The sequence below is a fragment of the Corythoichthys intestinalis genome, chromosome 1 (genome assembly GCF_030265065.1).
Source record: "Corythoichthys intestinalis isolate RoL2023-P3 chromosome 1, ASM3026506v1, whole genome shotgun sequence".
NCBI classification, from domain to species: Eukaryota; Metazoa; Chordata; class Actinopteri; order Syngnathiformes; family Syngnathidae; genus Corythoichthys; species Corythoichthys intestinalis.
In genome coordinates, this window is record NC_080395.1 from 8,578,318 (window position 1) to 8,597,991 (window position 19,674).

At 40.2% G+C, this 19,674-nt stretch overlaps 1 protein-coding gene across 1 annotated transcript in view; it reads right to left on the bottom strand.

The window, feature by feature from the left end:
• LOC130931838 (oocyte zinc finger protein XlCOF6-like) overlaps positions 1-19,674 on the bottom strand; it is a 43,879-nt gene that overhangs the window by 21,377 nt on the left and 2,828 nt on the right. Inside the window, exons 2-4 of the mRNA XM_057861002.1 lie at positions 16,409-16,890; positions 4,092-6,165; positions 3,704-3,827 (exon numbers count right to left, since the gene is read on the bottom strand). Of these exons, the coding sequence (XP_057716985.1) occupies positions 5,011-6,165; positions 16,409-16,864 (1,611 nt within the window). The 5' untranslated portion in view covers positions 16,865-16,890 and the 3' untranslated portion in view covers positions 3,704-3,827; positions 4,092-5,010. The remainder of the gene's footprint in view (positions 1-3,703; positions 3,828-4,091; positions 6,166-16,408; positions 16,891-19,674) is intronic.

A 19,674-nucleotide genomic window follows, 5' to 3' on the forward strand; every position in this document is an offset into this window, starting at 1 on the left:
CCCCACTGTATAGACCCTACTCACCAACGTCACATAATGACGTGTCGCTGTATCCGGCCGCCATATTGTCCGTCATTGTTTATCCGTATTCTCAATGGTTTCAATTTGTCGTGCAATTTATAATGCAATTCATGGAAGCCCCGGTGCTTTCAGACGCTGTAAACTCATTGGATGCGTTGCATAAAAGGCGTTATGTGGAAAAGTTTCAGTCTATCCATTCGCCAGATCCATAATTGATGCATAAATCGATATTTTTGGACCCGCTGTCTTCGCCCTCTCTGCCTGACATCTGCTACCCTGATATCTACAACTATCTTGTCCACACAAAATCAGCCTATTCTCACGAAAGTTTGAAAAACTTTAAGAGCAGCACTCTAAGCAACATTACCCCGTGTGACCCTTTACTTCCAATTTTCTAAAACGGCGACGATCAATAAAAAAAAAAAAAAAAAGTTGACTGCGATGGCCGACGCTTCAAGGATAGGTGGATATTGGACTATTTCTTCAATAAAACATGCAACAACTGTGTCCGCCTCATTTGCAAAGAGACAGTCGCTGTTTTCAAAGAGTTCCATGTGAAGCGATAATGATATTACCGAACAAGATACGCTGACATGTACGACAACATTAAAGGGAAGATACGCAGCGAGAAATTATTGCAACTTGAAGCGAGTTTAATTTCACAGCAGGAGTATTTCACAAGAGCCCGAGTGTCGAAAGAGAACGCCACAAAGACGAGACTGTTGAAATTATGAATTAAAAACAATAATAAAGCAAATGTGACACACAGAAGGGCTTGCTAAAATTTGTTTAAATATATTGTTCTATGTAAATCAGCCAAGGTAGCCCCCCGCATTTTTACCACACCAAATCTGGCCCCCTTTGCAAAAGGTTTGGACACCCCTGTTTAACTGATGATCCGTAGACGAGGCCAGCTTCTTTCACTTGGTACCAGCTAAATATTATTCAAAATGTAATGATGGTGGTAGAAATAAGCATCTTGAATTTGAAACTGTATGTTGTCGGCGATTAGCCTCGCAATGATCTTAATTGTGGTTGTCAGCCCCAAACCCTCTAAAAACAGGGTGACCCCAAAAAAAGTTTACACTCAGTTGAATGCTTGTTTAAAAGCCATTGAAACATATCTAAATAGGTTGTCATGCTTAAGTGATTCATTAAGGTCACTCAATGCAGCTGGTAATCTCTCGTCTCTACAATTCCTGTGCTTCTGCTGAAAATGAAGAAAACTTTAGCTTCACCTGAATTGCTGCGTGCCGGTCTGACACCTACTGAGATTGCAGCAAATCTGAGAAGATCCAGATGTGCACTCTACAAAGTTAAAAAGAAGCTGAAAGATACTGGAACAGCCTCACGAAAACCTGGGTCTGGAAGTGACGATCTGTGCGGACCAAAAAGTTGATTGACAAGGTGATATGTGGCCACCCCAAGGTCCAGATCTCAATCCCCTGGATTATAGCATATGGGCAACTGTGGAGGACAGTGCCTGTAAGAAGCCACAAACTTCTGTGGCAGCCTTGGAGAGGTCCATTGTTAGATCTTGGGAAAAGATGACAGCATCCTACATAAAGAAGACCTGTCAAGCGTTCCGCAGGCGCCTGGAGGCTGTTGTGACACTTAAGGGAGGACACATTGAAAAATAGAGTGTACTGTACATGCTCTTTACAATAATGTATAATTTGTGATTAAATTCTAAGATGAATAAACATGGCATTTAAGTTGTATTAAGGCAGTGTAAACTTTTTTTTTGGGTCACCCTGTATATATTAAATGCATCTTACCAGATATAAAATGACTACTACATAATCTGTGGTAATCGTTTGGAGCCCAGTTTTCTCATCGAATTGCAGCAGTCCATCTCGCTCTCCTCTCCGGGTCTCTCGGAATACGGTAGAACTTCAAGTCTCTCTGTCTATCTTCTCTGTTATTGCAACCGACCGCCACACACACCTTCACCACTTTGATTATTAATGTTAACGGGCAGAAAAACACGCCATAATAGAAGGAATTTACGTAGCGGTAATGCGTCAACACGACGAGTTGACGGAGGCGTGGTTGTGACGTCATGTGAGAAGGGTCTATATATATGGTGGACAACACTCAGCAAATGTTGTAAAAGTGCTGTGAACAATCTTTACTGTTTGTAAAGTGAGGCAGGGCACACTGTTGATTGCTACAGCTCTCTTAGCAGCTAGATTTACTACATGAGCAAGACATCCTGTTTGTGGTCCGAATCCATCTGTGTCACTTACTGAATGAACAATATTTGCAACATTTTCTATAGTGACTGGTATGGATTGATTTGGCCTTCTTAACTTCTATTCAGTCATGACAGTTTAGAATTCAGCGATGTAGTAGATGGACTACGTGTCCCATAATCACTCTGGGCTCACATAGCCAATGGCATGGGACGTAGCACAGCTAGTTTGCCATTTCATGATATCTAGTGTGTGCGCGCATAAAAAAAGTTAGCAAGTGCCGCTGAAGTCACGTCTGCTCATTACTACACAACACCAGAATATGACAAAGGACTTTCATAAACAGGACGAGTTTGAAGCAGCCGTTTGTTGTCAAAAAGAGGTTTTTCGTCGCAGCATAGTCGGTAACAATGTTTTGGCGGACTTTGTTGTAAATATCCGGCGTTGTGCCGAAAAATAGCCGACCCGCGTGAAATGTCACTCCTGGAGGGAGCGCCCACACGTCAACAACAGCGGCGCGCCATAGATGGTCCACAGTCACTCCGGAGGACTGACGCGGCCGGTATACGTTGAAAATAGGATATAATGGGAACGATTGGCTCCGGCGCTAGTTTTTGCCGGACCTGGAACGAAGATGCATTTTGCGCAGTTGGTAACGAGGAATCCGAACTTTTAACAGCACAAATGGAATTATTGCTTATTGCGACAGGCTTAGTCATGACTATGCCATTTATTTAGCAATTGGGGAAAATGCTTGGATAAAAAGAATATCCTGTAAAAATATTGAAGGGACTGAAACAATGACATTTTGCGGCTCTCTTCGTCGTGTTTTCCTCGTTCTGAATAAGTCCCCCTCAATGTGCTGAATAGTAAAACCGATGAGCCCAGTCTCCCGCTGACGTCATCCACCTGTTGGGGACACTAGAGCCCTATAATGGTAGGCGTGGCTAACCGGCAGATTGAAAGACTAATTTCTCGTCATCTGCACTTTCCTAAATTGTTGTATATAGTCGAACCGTCTCAAAATATGATTCTAATTCACATAATAATGCTACTTAAGACTTTTTTTCTCCTGCCGTATGCTCTTTAAAGATCAATATAAAGTCTGTGCCATGATGATAGATAAAATGGCTGCCATTAATGGCCATAGACGTCCATTCCGTTTGAAGTGTGAGGGATGGCAGCGAATGAACGAAACGGCCACCTTCCCAGTTCAAATGGATTGGAGGTCTACTGGTGATGAACTCTTTGAAATTCACAGCAGAAGGATGAGAACAGCTTGGTTTTTTCCCCTGTAGAATATCCTTGAATGATTTCCTGACCCAAGTATCGATGAATGTCGTATTGCCATATCGTGAGATCATCGCTATTGTGAGCTTTGTATGGAAAGTCAAATATGGGAATTTGACCCTCTCAATCACTGATCACGGTCAAAAGCAAGGCTGATATTGCATAAAAAAGTAAAACAACTCATGTCGTGATCTTACCCTCATTTTCTTTTTAAAGTTGCTGTTCGTGGCCTGGATTTCCTCACCTCATCTTCCACGTCTCTCCTCTTTAACTTGATGTTTTTGATTGCGTTCGCCTTCGGTCAGGATTATTTTGTTGCATCTTTAAGACATGTCGAAAAGCGTCATATACAATTAAATGTAATCACTCTAATGTTAAACAAGCGACCGCCCGCCTTTTAAAACAAAATTTACAAGTGGCATAAACTAGTCAAAGCAATCGAAATGCGTTCACGTGTCTTGGCTAGCGAGCTAGGCTAAACAAAATGAAGTTACGTTAGCCTGCAAAGCTTCAACATGAAGCCAAACGACTTCCACTAAGATTTAAGATCGGACGTTTTAGTCCACGAAATTCTTCAGTTCTTACCCGATGAGGATACTTTGAAGGAGCTCGTTTGGTTTGGAGAAGTGAAAACGAAAGAACGGCAAGTCCCGGATAGGTCAAGAGAGCGTGCTTCCGGTGCAGCGGTTCATTGAAAATATACGTCATCGGTTCGGAGCAGGTTTTTAAGTTTCAGTTTCAAGTTCTCATCACTACTTCCATCCATGGCATAATCGTTGGATGTTTTTTTTTTTTTTTTGTAATCACCCCACTACCACGGCCAGATTTTGTTTTTTATCTATTAATCCAACACGTACATAGCAATGTATATTATTTCTTCTTGTGTTTTGCTGGCAGTTTACCCCTCGTATCAAGGGGCATTACCGCCATCTCCTGGGTTGACCGATTGGTACCAAATCAGGCAGTTACAGACTAAAATTATGCCATTCTGACAAACAGTTAAACACACCTAGAGTGGAGACAAAAACCAACACAAAAAAGAAAATAAATACAAATAAAAAATTACCTCTCTATATATCCTTTATGTCAATATCTTTTTCGAATTTACATGCATACAAACATATGCTTCACAAAACAGTTGACAAAAAATTGACACATACAGATGCAATCATCACGGTTACATAAAAAAAAAAAAAAAAAAAAACATAATAAAAACATATATACAGTTTAACATGTGAAAATTATATCCAAATTTTAACCAAAGGCTTCAACGAAAAAAAATCTCATCAGTTTACTACTTATTTTTAAATTGCTAATTAGTCTGATAACCCTTTTGTACACTTTAATGTGCGTTTCCAATAGTGGTCGGATACTTAGGGCGAGTTTATGTGATTGTTTTAGATGATGTGCGGACGCTAACTGCTACAGCAATAACAAAAGATTTAGCATGTATCAGCAGCTACTTGTAAATCTTTTGCCACAAAGTGTGCAGAGAAAAGCCTGTTCACCCGGTGTGTGTAGGCGTGTGTCTTTTTAACCCTCGCTTCGTAGAAAATCTTTTATAGCAACGAGAACAGGCAAAAGGCTTCGCTCCAGTGTGTGTACGCGTGTGACTTCTTAACTCTTGCTTTGTACAAAATCTTTTATCGCAGCAAGAGCAGGCAAAAGGCTTCTCTCCAGTGTGTGTTCTTGTGTGGTTGATAAAATCTGCTTTCTCGAGGAATCTTTTACCACAACTTGTGCAGACAAAAGGCTTTTCTCCCGTGTGTGTGAGTGTGTGTCTGTCTAAAAGTCTCTTCTCAGTATATCGTTTACCACAAGCTGTGCAGACAAAAGGCTTCTCTCCAGTATGTTTCCTTGTGTGTCTCTTTAAACATCCCTTAAAAGTGAATGCTCTACCACAAGATGCGCATTGAAAAGGCTTCTCTCCAGTGTGTGTCATTGTGTGAGTGATTAAATGTGACTTTCTGAAGTATCTTTTATCACAAACTGAGCACGCAAAATGCCTCTCTCCAGTGTGTGTTATAACGTGACGGGCTAGTAGTCCTTTCGTAGAGAATCTTTTTTGGCAAACTGAGCAGGGAAAAGGCTTCTCTCCAGTGTGTGTTCTTGTGTGATCGTTTAACTCTTTTTTCGCAATGAATCTTTTATCGCAAAATGAGCAAGCGAAAGGCTTCTCCCCGGTGTGTGTAAGCATGTGTCTTTTTAAGTGATGTTTCAGAGAATATGTTTTATCACAAAGTGAGCAGGTAAAAGGTTTCCCAACCACTTTTGTGCGTCTTTTCAATGAGGACTTCTTTAAGGATTTTAAAGCATTTTGGTCAAAGTCTTTATCCTTCTCATCAGTGTCGAAATCAGAAGAGTGTGAAGTTATGTCGTCACTGTCTGAGAGCGGCGCTAACAAACCGTCAGGTTGCGATTGTCCCTCTCCTTTTGTTGTCAGGTGTTGAAATGAGCTGTCGCTTTGACATTCTTCTTCAATCTTCACCCTGACAGTCATTGGAAACTTAGGGATTTCCTCTTCCTGTTCTTCTTTAATGCTGGGGGTCTGTGGCTCCGCCTCCTGTTTGATGTACGGCATCTCCGACACCTCCTGTTTAACGTGGAGGAGATCGTGCTTCTGAGGGTGAAGCTCTTCAATAGTGACGTCTGCGGTACACTGGAAAAGGAAAAATATCACGTGATTTGCATAAGTTGAGTTTTGCTCAGTCTCCCGCTATGATTTTTGTGTTATATATATTTTTTCCCCAACACTAAGGCCTTGTTCGGACTGGCAGCCAAAATGTGAAGGGTTCAGCGGCTAACCTCTTTTCACTTGCTGAATGTGCCAGTCCGGTCCACATGTGATTGGCTGATGACTTGCATTTATTTCAAATGTACAGTGGTATGAAAAGTATCTGAACCGTTTGGAATTTCTCACATTTCTAAATAAAATCCCCATCAAATGTGATCTGATCTTTGTCAAAATCACACAGATAAATAAACAGTGCCTGCTTTAACTAAAACCACCCAAACATTTACAGGTTTTCACAGTTTAATGAGGATGGTATGCAAACAATGACAGAAGGGGGCAAAATAAGTGAACCCTCTGCCTAAGGAGACTTAAAGTGCATCTGACAGGATTTAAAAAATAAGTCTTAAATAGCATTATAATGTGAATTAGAATCATATTTTGAGACGATTCGACTAGATACAACAATTTGGCAAAGCGCAGATGACAAGAAATCAGTCTTTTAATCTGCCGTTTAGCCCCGCCTGCCATTACAACGCTATTGCGTCCCCAAATGGAGGATGTTGTGGGTAGGATCATGATTTCATCCGATTTAGAATATGGCTCATTGAGGGGGAATTATTCAGAACGAGGAAAATGCGACGAAGAGAGGAGCAAAATGTCATTGTTTCAATCTCTCTACTCCAATATTTTGACAGGATATTCTTTTTATCCAAGTATTTTTTCCCAATTGCTAAATAAATGGTATGGTCAAGACAAATAACAGCCTTGTGCTAAATGGAATATGAAATATTAAAAATGCATTTATTCAGTAATACATGGCAAAATTACTGCATAATGGTCAAAACTGGTGACTTCTTCACCTCCCGAACGATATTTTATGCCACCGTAGTTAGTCCGGCTTTTGTCATTTCCCTGCCCCGGCTTCTAAGAATGTAGACAAACCAGGAGGCGTGACAGCTAACCTACATCCTCACCCGAACCAAGTGAGCAGGTTACAGGTCGTTGTTCCCCTGCTACGGGCAGGAGAGCTCGTTTGCGGGGAAGCAGCTGGTTAATGACCGCCGGACAAACCGGCTGACGTCGGAGGAGTGCGTAGCTGCCACGTGGTCAACATGAATATGGCATAAATTAATGCCTAACTACACGGCGAAGACGTAAACAGTGAGAGAGCAGCGTACAGTTGTTGTGTGCAGCTAACAAGGCAGGATGTGTCTGAGGAGAACTTTTCTACATTTTCGTCCATGATCAAACGTAAGTAAATATTCATTTATTCAAAAAAAGTTTGTCGTGTTGACTTTGTAATCGCTGTATTTGCGGCCATTTTAACACCAAGTTGCCATTTCTGATGGGGCAGATAATTTGACAGAACACCGGGAACATGAAGAGGGTCAGAAGCTGAGTATAGACCCTACCCACCGACGTCACAAAATCACGTGCTCACTGTATGGTTCCGCCCCCTTGTCCGTCATTTTGTGTCTGTATTATCAATGGTCTCAATTGATCGAGCAATTTATAATGCATTTCATGGAAGACCCGGTGCTTTCGGATGCCGTAAACTCACTTGATGCGTTGCATAAAAGGCGTTATGTGGAAAAGCTTCAGTTTATCCATTCGCCAGATCCATATTTGATGCCTAAATCGATGTTTTTCGACCCGCTGTCTTCGCCGTATTTGCCTGACATCTGCTAGCTACCCTGATATTTACAACTATCTTGTCCACACAAAATCAGCCTATTCTCACGAAAGTTTGAAAAACTTTAAGAGCTTGGAGGCTTATAAATACTTCGTTGCTGGTTGGGTGAAACAGGTCCTCGTCCACGAAAATTTGGCAGGAATCTATCTTGTGCTTGGAAAGGTGAGTTACGAAATTTTCAATTCAAAATCTTTTGTTCTTGCTAACATCCACTGTCAAGTCTAATGTATTTCATGTCGTTTGTCAATGGAGTTAGGGCTTTTAATGTTTATATGGTTTAGCGATAGCACTCTCACTACATACATACGTGTATGTTGTCGGCGATTAGCCTAGCAATGATCTTAATTGTGGTTGTCAGCCCAAAACCCTCTAAATATATATTAAATGCATCTTACCAGATATAAAATGACTACTACATAATCTGTGGTAATCGTTTGGATCCCAGTTTTGTCGTCGAATTGCAGCAGCCCATCTCGCTCTCTTCTCTCCGGGTCTCTCAGAATCCGGCAGAACTTCAAGTCTCTCCGTCTTCTCCGTCTACCTTCTCTGTTATTGCAACCGACCGCCACACACGCCTTCACCATTTTGATTATTAATGTTAACGAGCAGAAAAACACGTCGTAAATAGGAGGAATGTACGTAGCCGTAACAGGTAAACATGATGTGTTGACGGACAATTGGGCAACTCCAGTCAGGAGGAAGGAGTTGTGACGTCACATGGGTAGGGTCTATAGCTCTATAGAGGACCCAGGGGGGTGTGCGACAAGCCGTCGGTCGTTGGCCGAGTGGCATTTTCGGTGGACAAGGGGCATTGTCAGCCACAATTGCAAGCCACCTCCGTAATAAAACGTTTGCCATGATCCCAGTATTTGACATAATACAAAACATGATTTTTACTCACTTCCTCGTAAGTCTAATGGTCCCACAGTTGTCGCACACTCCTCAGGGTGAACGGGAACTTTCTGAAATTCAAAAAGGCTCACACGCTTCTGCTTCGTGCAGCTACATAGGCTTGCAACCGTTTGGCTGGCGTGATGTGGAAAAATAAACAAACTAACCCGCAAAATCAGCTGAATCTGCAGTCCTTCTGCATGCTATTAAGGAATGCTGTATTGCGAGATGCTGACCCAGGTGATGTCATATTCGCATTGGCCCTAAACCCGAGACTGGAGCCGGAAGTTACTCGTTTTCATGGCGTGGGATTAAAAAAACTAAATAAATATAGGGATCGCTTCCACACACATGTAAGCGGTCCATTTCATTCAGGAGCTTAAAACACCACGTGAAATATGAAATAAACATGCTTTTTGGTGTCAAACACGCACTTGAAAGAGCAAATATGAAGTTTATGACATGATGGTAGATGAAATTGTTAAACCATTGGCTGCCATTAATGGCCATAGACCTCTATTACGTTTGAAGTGTGAGGGATGGCAGCGAACGTACCAAACTGCCACCTTCCCAGTTCAAATGAATGGCGTACCGCACGCATGCTATTTTTAGACCGTGATGTCGCATCGTAAAGCGGAAGTAAAGCGAAAGTGGGACATTACAGACCCGCCCTCGCATAGAAACCATGTTAATTCTGCTAATTTTCTCCGGTAATCTTTCAAAAACGAACATGCCGATCACACATTGGTTTTTTGGAACTTGTAGAAATAAGTCTAGACATCACGACATAAAAGGATGTTTTCTTCATACTGTTCCCAAAACCAAAAACTCCAAGGAAAAAATGTGAAGGACGAATCAACTTGCGTGGACTTTTAACGCCAGCTCGGAGAATTTCATTTGCAGTAAACATTTTGTTGGGTTGGCATGGTCTTTCAGAGGACAAAGAGGTATGCCATTTTTATATTTTTAACTTATTTTTTAGCGTGACAATGTGCCGTGCTGCTTCTGTCTGACAATAAATGACCTGATAAGAATTATAATGGTATCTGACTGCTACTGTTACCTTTTCTGTTGTAAAAAAAAAAAAACAACTTTAGTAAGGGGAAAGTGTAAATATCAATGAAAAAATTGAAAGTGTTTGTTGGCTGTCACCGAGTAGCGTTTGCGGTCGCTACACAAACAATATAGCTAAATGACCCCCAAGAACGGTCAGAGACGTAGGACAACCAGAGGATATATAATATAAGAGAAAGACAGGGCTGGGATGTTGAAACAGGAGAATGTCAGTCGCGTAAGAAAGAGGTGTCGATAAAAAAAGCTAAGGCTATGCTTAGGTTAGCTTGTTTTTTTCCCATCTTTTTCAGCCCTCGACAATCAAGCCATCTCTTTAACTGAACATTTTTATGTTGTTCCATATCTTTGCCAGTCAATTCAGAACCAGGGACATAATTTTTGGAGAGAATCGGTAGGTTTAGCTCTATAAACATCTCCTTCGTACACGATTTCCATTCATTTCCTATTGGAGACAAACGATAGCGTGTCCCCCCTTAGCAACAGTAGCTCACCTCATGAATATTAACGAGCGGAAGTGACGTGTTGCTTGCGGTACGCCATTGGATGTATATTAGAGATGAACTCTTTGAAACTGAAATGAAAATACCTTGTTACTTTTCTGCAGAATATCCCTGAATGATTTCCTGACCCATGTACGGATAATTGTTGTATCGCCATATCGTGAGATCATCGTTATTGTGAGCTTTGTGTGGAAAGTCAGATTTGGGAATTTGGCCCTACAGTCTCAATCACTGATCACGGTCAAAAGCAAGGCTGATGTGGCATAAAAACAGTAAAACCACTCATGTCGTGATCTAAACCTCATTTTCTTTTTACAGTTGATCTTCGTGGCCTGGACTTCTTCACCTCATCTTCCACGTCTCTCCTCTTTAGCTTGATGTTTTTGATTGCGTTCGCCTGCGGTCAGGATTATTTTGTCGCATCATTAAGACATGTCGAAAAGCGTCTCATACAATTAAATGTAATCTCTGCTAACCGAGCGACCCCGGCCCTTTACAACAAAATTTACAAGTGGCAGAGTCAAAGCAATCGAAATGCATTCACGCGTCACGGCTAGCGAGCTATACGAAACGAGTTAGCCTGCAAAGCTTCAACATTAAGCTAAACGACTTCCACCAAGGTTAAAATCGGATGTTTTAGTCCACCAAATTCTTACTTCAGTACTTACCTGGTGAGAATACTTTGAAGGAGCTCGTTTGGTTGGGAGAAAGGAACACAAAAGAACGGTAAGTCCCGGATCGGTCTAGAAAGAGTGCTTCCGGTGCAGTGGTTCATTGAAAATATACGTCATCGGTTCGGTACTTCTAACTATGGCATAATCATTGAATGTTTTTTTTTTTTTTTTTTTTTTTTTAAATCACCCCACCACCAGCAGCCTTTGTTTTTTATCCATTAATCCAACACGCACATAGCAATGATCTTTTTCGTCTTGTGTTTTGTTGGCAGGTTACCTCTCGTATCGTGGGCCATTACCGCCATCTACTGGGTTGACAGATTAATACGAGATCAGAAAGGCAGACTAAAATTTAGGGTTGGGAATCTCTGGCATGAAGCCGATTCGATATGTATCTAGATACACAGGTTACGATTCGATTCAAAAACGATACATTTTTAAGGTCGAGCGATTTGATAGTTTAAGAACGATACGGTTCGATACAGAGTGAAAACGATACATTAGTAAACATTTGTTGTGTGTGTTCGTACAGTTTTTTAAACGTATAAAAAAGACATTTCTAATAGCAAAACTAAACAACAAAATTTCATACTAATGTTATGTTTTATTTTTTTATGAAAATAAATAAATAAATAAATAAGGCTTACTACATGACCGTCATTTTGTTGGATGGGTTTGATAATAAAACTCCAGTGACAGACAACAATAAAGTGCCAGTAATTCAATTACTGTGTTTCCTGATGTTTCGAACAGAAGAGGTAAGTAATTTAAGTGCAAACTTTCAACGTAAACATTTTACAAACAAAAAATGTTAATTATATGCAGCAGCTCTAGAAAAAAAAAAGAATTAAACCCTCAATGTTATCATAAATAAATTATGCTTTACCACTGGTATAATTGGAATAAAAAGATGGCATTTTAGACAGACAGGTCAATAATCATTACTTTAACCTTATACACAGCAGAGTCTTTCACTTATGCCTGTGCTTCCACATTTGTTTTTTCCTCATCACGGTCCATATCTTTTTTTGAAGGGCAGATTTTTCCTTGAGGAAGATCAACTAATCCACATGTTCATGTTTAAGTAGACTGCGTTTCGTGAAAAAAAAAAAATCTCCAGAAGGTCGTGTTGCCCTTTCCACTATTGTAGTGGGTTATTTTTCAGGGTTAAAAACTCACGATCTCTGTACCGCTCCACACTTCACACAAGCTCTGTCCCGTGCGAACAGATCTGGGGGCCTTCCTCACTTCAAAGTCCGACTTTTGTTTTTCCTGGGTGCGTTGAAAATCAATCGCTGCACGTTGCTGACGTCGGTGCTCAAACTGTCCATTGTTTTAGCATGTTGCTTCGTTGCCATTACTAGTTTCGTTTTTGTTTTGGGCTGTGAAGAAAACGCTACGGAGCGTGCGTTACAGTGGTTTTGTTAGTGCTCGCGTTGTTATGACATGCCCGTGACGATCGGGTAATGACGGCGACTAGTAGCGGTTCTGCCGAAATGCATGGGAAATTGAGGCAACCACGACCGTGAGTTGTGCTTGTCCATATTATATCATGCGTGCGGTCTATATCTAAGTGCGCTGTGTGGTGAATGACACAAGCGCAGCATGTGAAGTAAAAGCTAAATTACACTATCATCCCATTAAGCAATGCATTGAACTAGGCATTAGAAGCCGATTCTTGTGCTCGCGATAGCTGAATTCTATCTCTACTATCGGTTCATTGAATATTTAATGGCTAATTACTGTCGAATGGTAACTTTACTATCGATACAGCTGTATCTCTCACCTGTAAAACCGGATATCCGGTCGTATCAGTTTATCGTTCTCAAGCTTACTAAAATTATGCTATTCTGACGAACAGTTAAACACACTCAGATTGGAGACAAAACCTAACACAAAAAATAAATAAAAATTAAAAAGTTACCTCTCTATATATCCTTTAAGTCAATATCTTTTTTTTTTTTTTTCTATTTCGAATTCATTTGCATACAAACATATGCTTCACACAACAGTTGACAAAAAAATTGACCCATACAGATGTAATCATCACGATTACGTATTCATTACAAAATAAAATTTAAAAAAAAACATTAATAAAAAAAACAAATATACAGTTTAACACGTGAAAATATCAAAATTTTAACCAGAGGCTTCAGGGAAAAAAAAAACATTCTCATCAGTTTACTACTTCTTTTTAAATTGCTAATTAGTCTTATTGATTTCAGTGTATAATCTATTTCTGATTGGAAAAATGCAAATATAGGTTTCTTTGTGAACTTTTATTTGTGAATTAAAAAAAAAAAAAAAACTTGCATAAATAATTATACAATTTTTTAAATATTCAAAACTATTATCCCTGACAATGTGTTGGAATAAAACACGACGAGGATTGACAGTCGTCACATATGGATAAAATGGAAAGGGCACTTTCGTGTATCTCGACCAGTGTTGGGCACGCTACTTTAAAAAAGTAATTAGTCACTACTTTTTCCAAAAATTAACTCAGTAACTGAATTACTCTATAGTAAAAGTAACTAGTTACCAGGGAAAGTAACTATTTCCGTTACTTTAAAAAGAAGTTGTTGTATGTCAAACAATTTGAAATTTTCTGAGCAGTATTCAAGTCAGTTGAACAGAGAAGAACAGACAGGTAGTTGTGTTATGGAACCTTGTAATATTTATTGCACCTCACCAGCAACAGATTTATCCTATACTTGAAGTGCAACAAAAATAAACAGTAAACAATAACAATCAGCGGTAAATATAAAGTGAGTTTAATAAATTATATCTAACTCACACAACCTGAGACAACTGGTCAAGTAGACATAGCCTACTGTACTCCAAGTATTTTGTCTTGAAATAGTGCTTATATCTCCACCTCGTAAAGGACAAATTTTCCTCTGAATGCTCTGCCATCATATCCCTCTGCATCTGTTTTGCGTGTGTGTGTTCGCCGCATTCGCTGTTCTGGTTTGTGTGTGAAAACACCGGCTCTGATTGGCTTCCCATGACACATGACTCTAACCCTCAGCCAATCACAATCACTTCCATCGCATCTATCCAGGGGGTGAATTCAGGTAGCCTTGTCCCCCTACTACTCCCGTCACTCTCAAAGCGTCTGCTGTACGCAAGATGGAAGCAGCATTCTTGCTGGCTGACAGTGGGGGAATACATACATATACATATATGTACATATACATTCATGGACGCACAGATTAATCCTCTAACACAGGGCTCCCCATCTGCCGGGCCGCTGACCGGTACCGGTCCATGGCGCATTTGCTAGCGGGCCGCACAGAAATAATTTATTAACGACCGCATTCTGGCCGAATTAACCCTGTGCCCCTGCTTAACACACCAATATAACTGTCTACTCTAGATATAATAATACAGGATAGATTAGAATGTCATCATAGAAATTAATTGATTGGACTGCAAGCAGTACATCTTGTTTTGTGTATATATCTATGTGCGCTTGTCCTCGATAATAACATATTACTAGGCCGCGGGGGCAGCACATTTGTTCCCGGAAATAATTAGCCCCCACACGAGCAAAGATGACTGAAAAACAGACGTCTTTGGAGACATTTTTTACGGCGAAATGGGCACCTGACGAGCCAGAAGATGAGCCTACAACCTCGAAGACCCTACGAACTGCTAAGGAGTGGATTCGTGAGCCATTTGTGAATAAACCGAGTGATTCGAGCATGTCTGTATAACAGGAGGATCAGCTTGGAGAGATCGCAAATGACGGCGACCTTAAACGTATATTTGAGACAACAACTCTACCGAGGTTCTGGATTAAAGTCATTCTGGAATATCCTGACATCGCTACGAGAGCATTGAAAAAGCTTGCAACAATTTCCAACATCGTATTTTTGTAAAACGGGCTTCTTAATTAATGCTTAACGACAAGGCGAAGTCGTTAATGGTAAGAGAGCGGTGTGCAGTTGTTGTGTGCAGCTAACATGGCAGGATGTGTCTGAGGAGAACTTTTCTACATGTCCTTCCATGATCAAACGTAAGTTAATTTTCCTTTCTTTAAAGAAAGTTTGTAAGGTTTACTTTGGAATCGCTGCATTTGCGGCCATGTTTAACGTTACGCGCATGTGCAGAGCCGCATCGTTGAAATTTTTGATGGGTTGCAAAATTTGTCAGAACACTGGTCCGTGAAAAAAAGAACTGGTGCAAAAAAGGTTGGGGACCCCCGCTCTAACAGGTGGCCGTCCTCTGCTCGAAATGCGCACTTTACACCTATTCTCGGTCCCAGAATACGCAGCGCACATGATGTAGGAACGAACTGGTTGCTATGGGAATGAACGCATACCCATGGGATATTTCTACAGGAGTATTAAAATTGCAAATAAAAATTTTAGATGCATATACTGTATGTTATATTTTTAGACTCATTGGACTTTTTGGGAAAAATCACCATTACTTTAAGTAGTCTCATGAATAATGACATGGCCTGTATAAGTCAATGCAAATTCACTTAGCGACAACTCTCTCCAGGTTACACTTGATGAGAAGTCTCGCCAATGGTAATTACGTTGCCGTGCTTGCCGATTCGAAAGTGTGTAACATGCATAAACAATAAAACGTAAATCGTGCTAGTTGGAACCGATATGAGAATCGTTAGAAAAATTGCCAAACAATTCCATGGAATTGGACCACACGGAACTGGTTCTCGATTCCCATCCCTACCGCTGACAAGTCTGGTGTTCAAGGGTTAATCGAGAAAATCTTTTATGTGTTTTTGTGTGTTTGTTTAAATTCCTCTTGTCGATGAATCTTTTACCACATAATGTGCAAGCAAAACGCTTTTCTCCAGTGTGCGTACGCGTGTGCATTTCTAAATGAATCTTCTGAGAAAATCTTTTATCGCAAAGCGTGCAAGCAAAAGGCTTTTCTCCAGTGTGTGTACGCTGATGTGTACTTAAATGAATCTCTTGAGAAAATCTTTTCTCGCAAAGCGTGCAGGCAAAAGGCTTTTCTCCAGTGTGCGTACGCCTGTGTAGTTCTAAATTATACTTCTGAGAAAATCTTTTATCGCAAACCGTGCAGACAAAAGACTTTTCTCCAGTGTGTGTGCGCTGATGTATACGTAAATAAGTCTTCTGAGAAAATCTTTTCTCACAAAGCGTGCAGGCAAAAGGCTTTTCTCCAGAGTGTGTACGCTCATGTCTGTTCAAATGAATCTTCTGAGAAAATGTTTTATCGCAGTGTGTGCAAGCAAAAGGCTTCACTCCAGTGTGTGTTCTTGCATGCCTCATTAAATTAGTCTCATACGTGAATCTTTTACAACAAAAAGTACAGAGTAAAGGCTTTGTGTGTACCTTGTCATGTTTTGCTAACAGTCTCTTCTGAGAAAAACTTGTATCGCAATGCGAGCAGCCAAACGATTTCCCACCCGTGCATTCTTTTGCGCCTCTTTCCAGTGATGATTTGTTTGAAGATTTTGAACACTTTGGGTCAAAATCAACATCCTCCTCGTTAGTGTCAGTGTCAGAAGAGTGTGATGTGACGTCGTCGCTGTCCGAGAGTGGGGCTAAGAGGCCGTCCGGTTGCGATCGCCCCTCACCTTTTGGTTTCAGGTGATGAAATGAGCTGTCGCCGGAAGGTTCCGCTGCTTCATTTGGACCTTCATCTTCTTCAATCTTCACACTGACAGTCATTGGAAACTTGGTAATTTCATCTTCCTGTTCTTCTTCTTTTATGTTGGGGATCTCTGGCTCCGACTCTTTTTTGATATACAGCATCTCCTCCTGTAGAACCTGGGTGGGATCGTACATTTCAGAGTGAAGATCTTCAGTGATGTCTAAAAAAAAAAAAAAAAAAAAAAAAATCAAGATTTTCAAATGTTTGTTCAATCCCTATCAGCCCCTTCAGTGCCAGTGTTTTTTTCGTCAACGATGACGTTAACAAAAAAATTTCGTCGACGGGCAATTTTTTCATGACATTGACATGACGAGCTGATTTATGATTCTGCGTTCCGCTGACGGCGGAGCGACTGCGCATGCCCTACGACGTCATTGCACATTCGAAGTTCTGCATCAAGAGAATGAGTTGCTCTGTAATTCACCGCCATGCCACTAGAGGTGTGGCTTTGTCCTTGTACGGTTTTGTGGGACTCTTGTCAAATTCCTTTAGTTTCTTTAGTCCAGTACTTCTCAAATAGTGGGGCGCGCCCCCCTGGGGGGGCGCAGAGCGATGCCAGGGGGGGAGCATGTGACCTCGGGGAACATGTTTTTTTGTTTTTGATCATTGCCGTACTGGAATAAAGTGTACTTGCACATCCACTCAGTAGATGGCAGTGGCGCTCTCATTTTCAGAGTGCGCGCAGTATTTTTGAACTAAGGAAGAGCACTCAGCACACACAGAAAACAGATATGAAGAGCAGTGTGCCACCGCTGTTTTTAAAAGCCGTTTTCCAACCGGACTCACTCACGCAGCAACCCACTGTCTTGTCCGGTTCTCACGTCGCCGCCCGAGAAGTGCCATTTTCGGCTTGGACGACGACCGCTCTCACCTACGGTTCTACCTCGGCCGCCGAGAATGCGCTTTTTTCGTGCCGTTTGCCTTTTAGCTTTGACTTTTAATACAGTGTGTGATGAGGAAAGACCACTGTTTACTGTGTCTAAAAATAATTATAGCGGACAGCCAGAAGCCAAATCAATGAAGATGCCACTTAAAGACATTAGACCCCAATCTCATTGATAAGCCACTTGATTGTTTTTCAGTGAAAACGTGCCGAATATTGCAAACAATTGTCCTGCTTTGTCAGTGTTATATCAGTAAACCAGTGAGCATTGTTAGCATGCTAATTGCAAAATAACTCCACACCATTGCAAAGGAGGTAAATACTGTGAGCAGCAAAAATAAAAACTGTCCTGTCCAAGGACACTTTTTTTTTTTTCTTTTATTCAGTTTTGTTTTTTCGGTCAAATTTTTTGGCATATTGTCCTCATGAGTGAATGTTCCTAATCAATTTTAATTTGTTATTATTTACTGATTTTATTACATTTTATTTTTCTGGATCAAATGGTGTAAAATGTACCTTGAGTGTATTTTTTACAGTTTGGATGTGACTTTTTTTCAAATTCAGGCAAATTGATGCACGTCAAGTCTTCTCTATTACAAACAAAACAATGTTAATAAAATTATACTTTATTATAAGTTGATCTATGTTACTTTTTTTCATTATTAGAAAAAAAGGACACAATGTTAGGCAGATGCGTATTTATAATAGTAATTTTATAGACAAATGATACTATTTACAGTGGCGGCGGAGTTTGGGGGGGCGCGAAACATTTACGTCTTCCTTGGGGGGGCGTGACAGAAAATAATTGAGAAGCACTGCTTTAGTCCATTGACAGAATTGGCAACGAAGATGGGATATACCTATAAACTAAATTACGAATGCATTTAAAACCATTAGCTCAAAAACATAGCTTATTTTAACAGGGAGCAGCTGGATTCAGGCATGTGAAATGAGTTATGCCATATTCACTGTGCCACTAGAAGGGCAGTTTATCCACCCAAATGAATAAAACTAAATGCAAACACTTTAAAAACAAATCATTACAACTAAAGATGTCCCGATAGATCGGCATCCCGGTCGTGATTGGACCCGGTCCAATCACGTCATTTTCAAAGCATCAGAATCGGCAAAAAAATATCGGACATGCCTTTTTTTAATACATACATACATACATACATACATATATATATATATATATATATATATACATTAGTGATGCACAATAATACATTTTTCAACCGATACCGATAATTTCCTCCTCATTCCAACCGATAACCGATAATGTCAAGCCGATAATTCTATTAAAAGATTTATGTAAAATTTAAAAGTATACTCAAAAGAAAATATTACTGTGCAAAAATATAATTTATTGCTCTTTTTTTTCAACATAAAATATGAACAAGTCGTCAATTCAAACATCTAAATAATGACAGATTGTCTGACATTGTGTAATGGTAAACCTTTGGCAACAATTACAGAGTAAATACCTAAGTTGCACAAAAATCCCTTTAAAAGTAAGCCATTCCTAACATATATAACATTAATACACTGCAAAACACACCTCCTTAAAACTAGTCAGTTATAAGTGTAAATCTATTGGCAATAAGTGATTATTATTAAGTGATAATTATCTGCCATCGCTTCAAGTGTATTTCTCTCAGATTTCTTGGAAGAAAAATAGCTAGCTGAAAATAATCTTAACAGCCTTGTTTTAAGCAATACATTATTATACTTAATCCTAAAAAAAAAAAAAAAAACTTGGAAGAAGGAAAGATTTTGAATAATATTTGTGGCTACAGAATATTGATTTAAGAATTTGATTATCTACTGTGACTGCAATTGAGCAGAGAAATAAGTTAAATAATTTGAAAAGTGATTGCTAATGTTATATGCTTTGTTGCATACTGTGAAAATGATTAACTCAAAAGAGAGAGATGTCATGTACCCATTCTGCAGCACTTTGTTTACATTTGCGGCTTTCACGACATTTGCTTTACGGCAGCTAAACTGCTACACGGCAGTACTATTTGGACGGAGTTGGAGCTCGCATCCGCGTGCGTG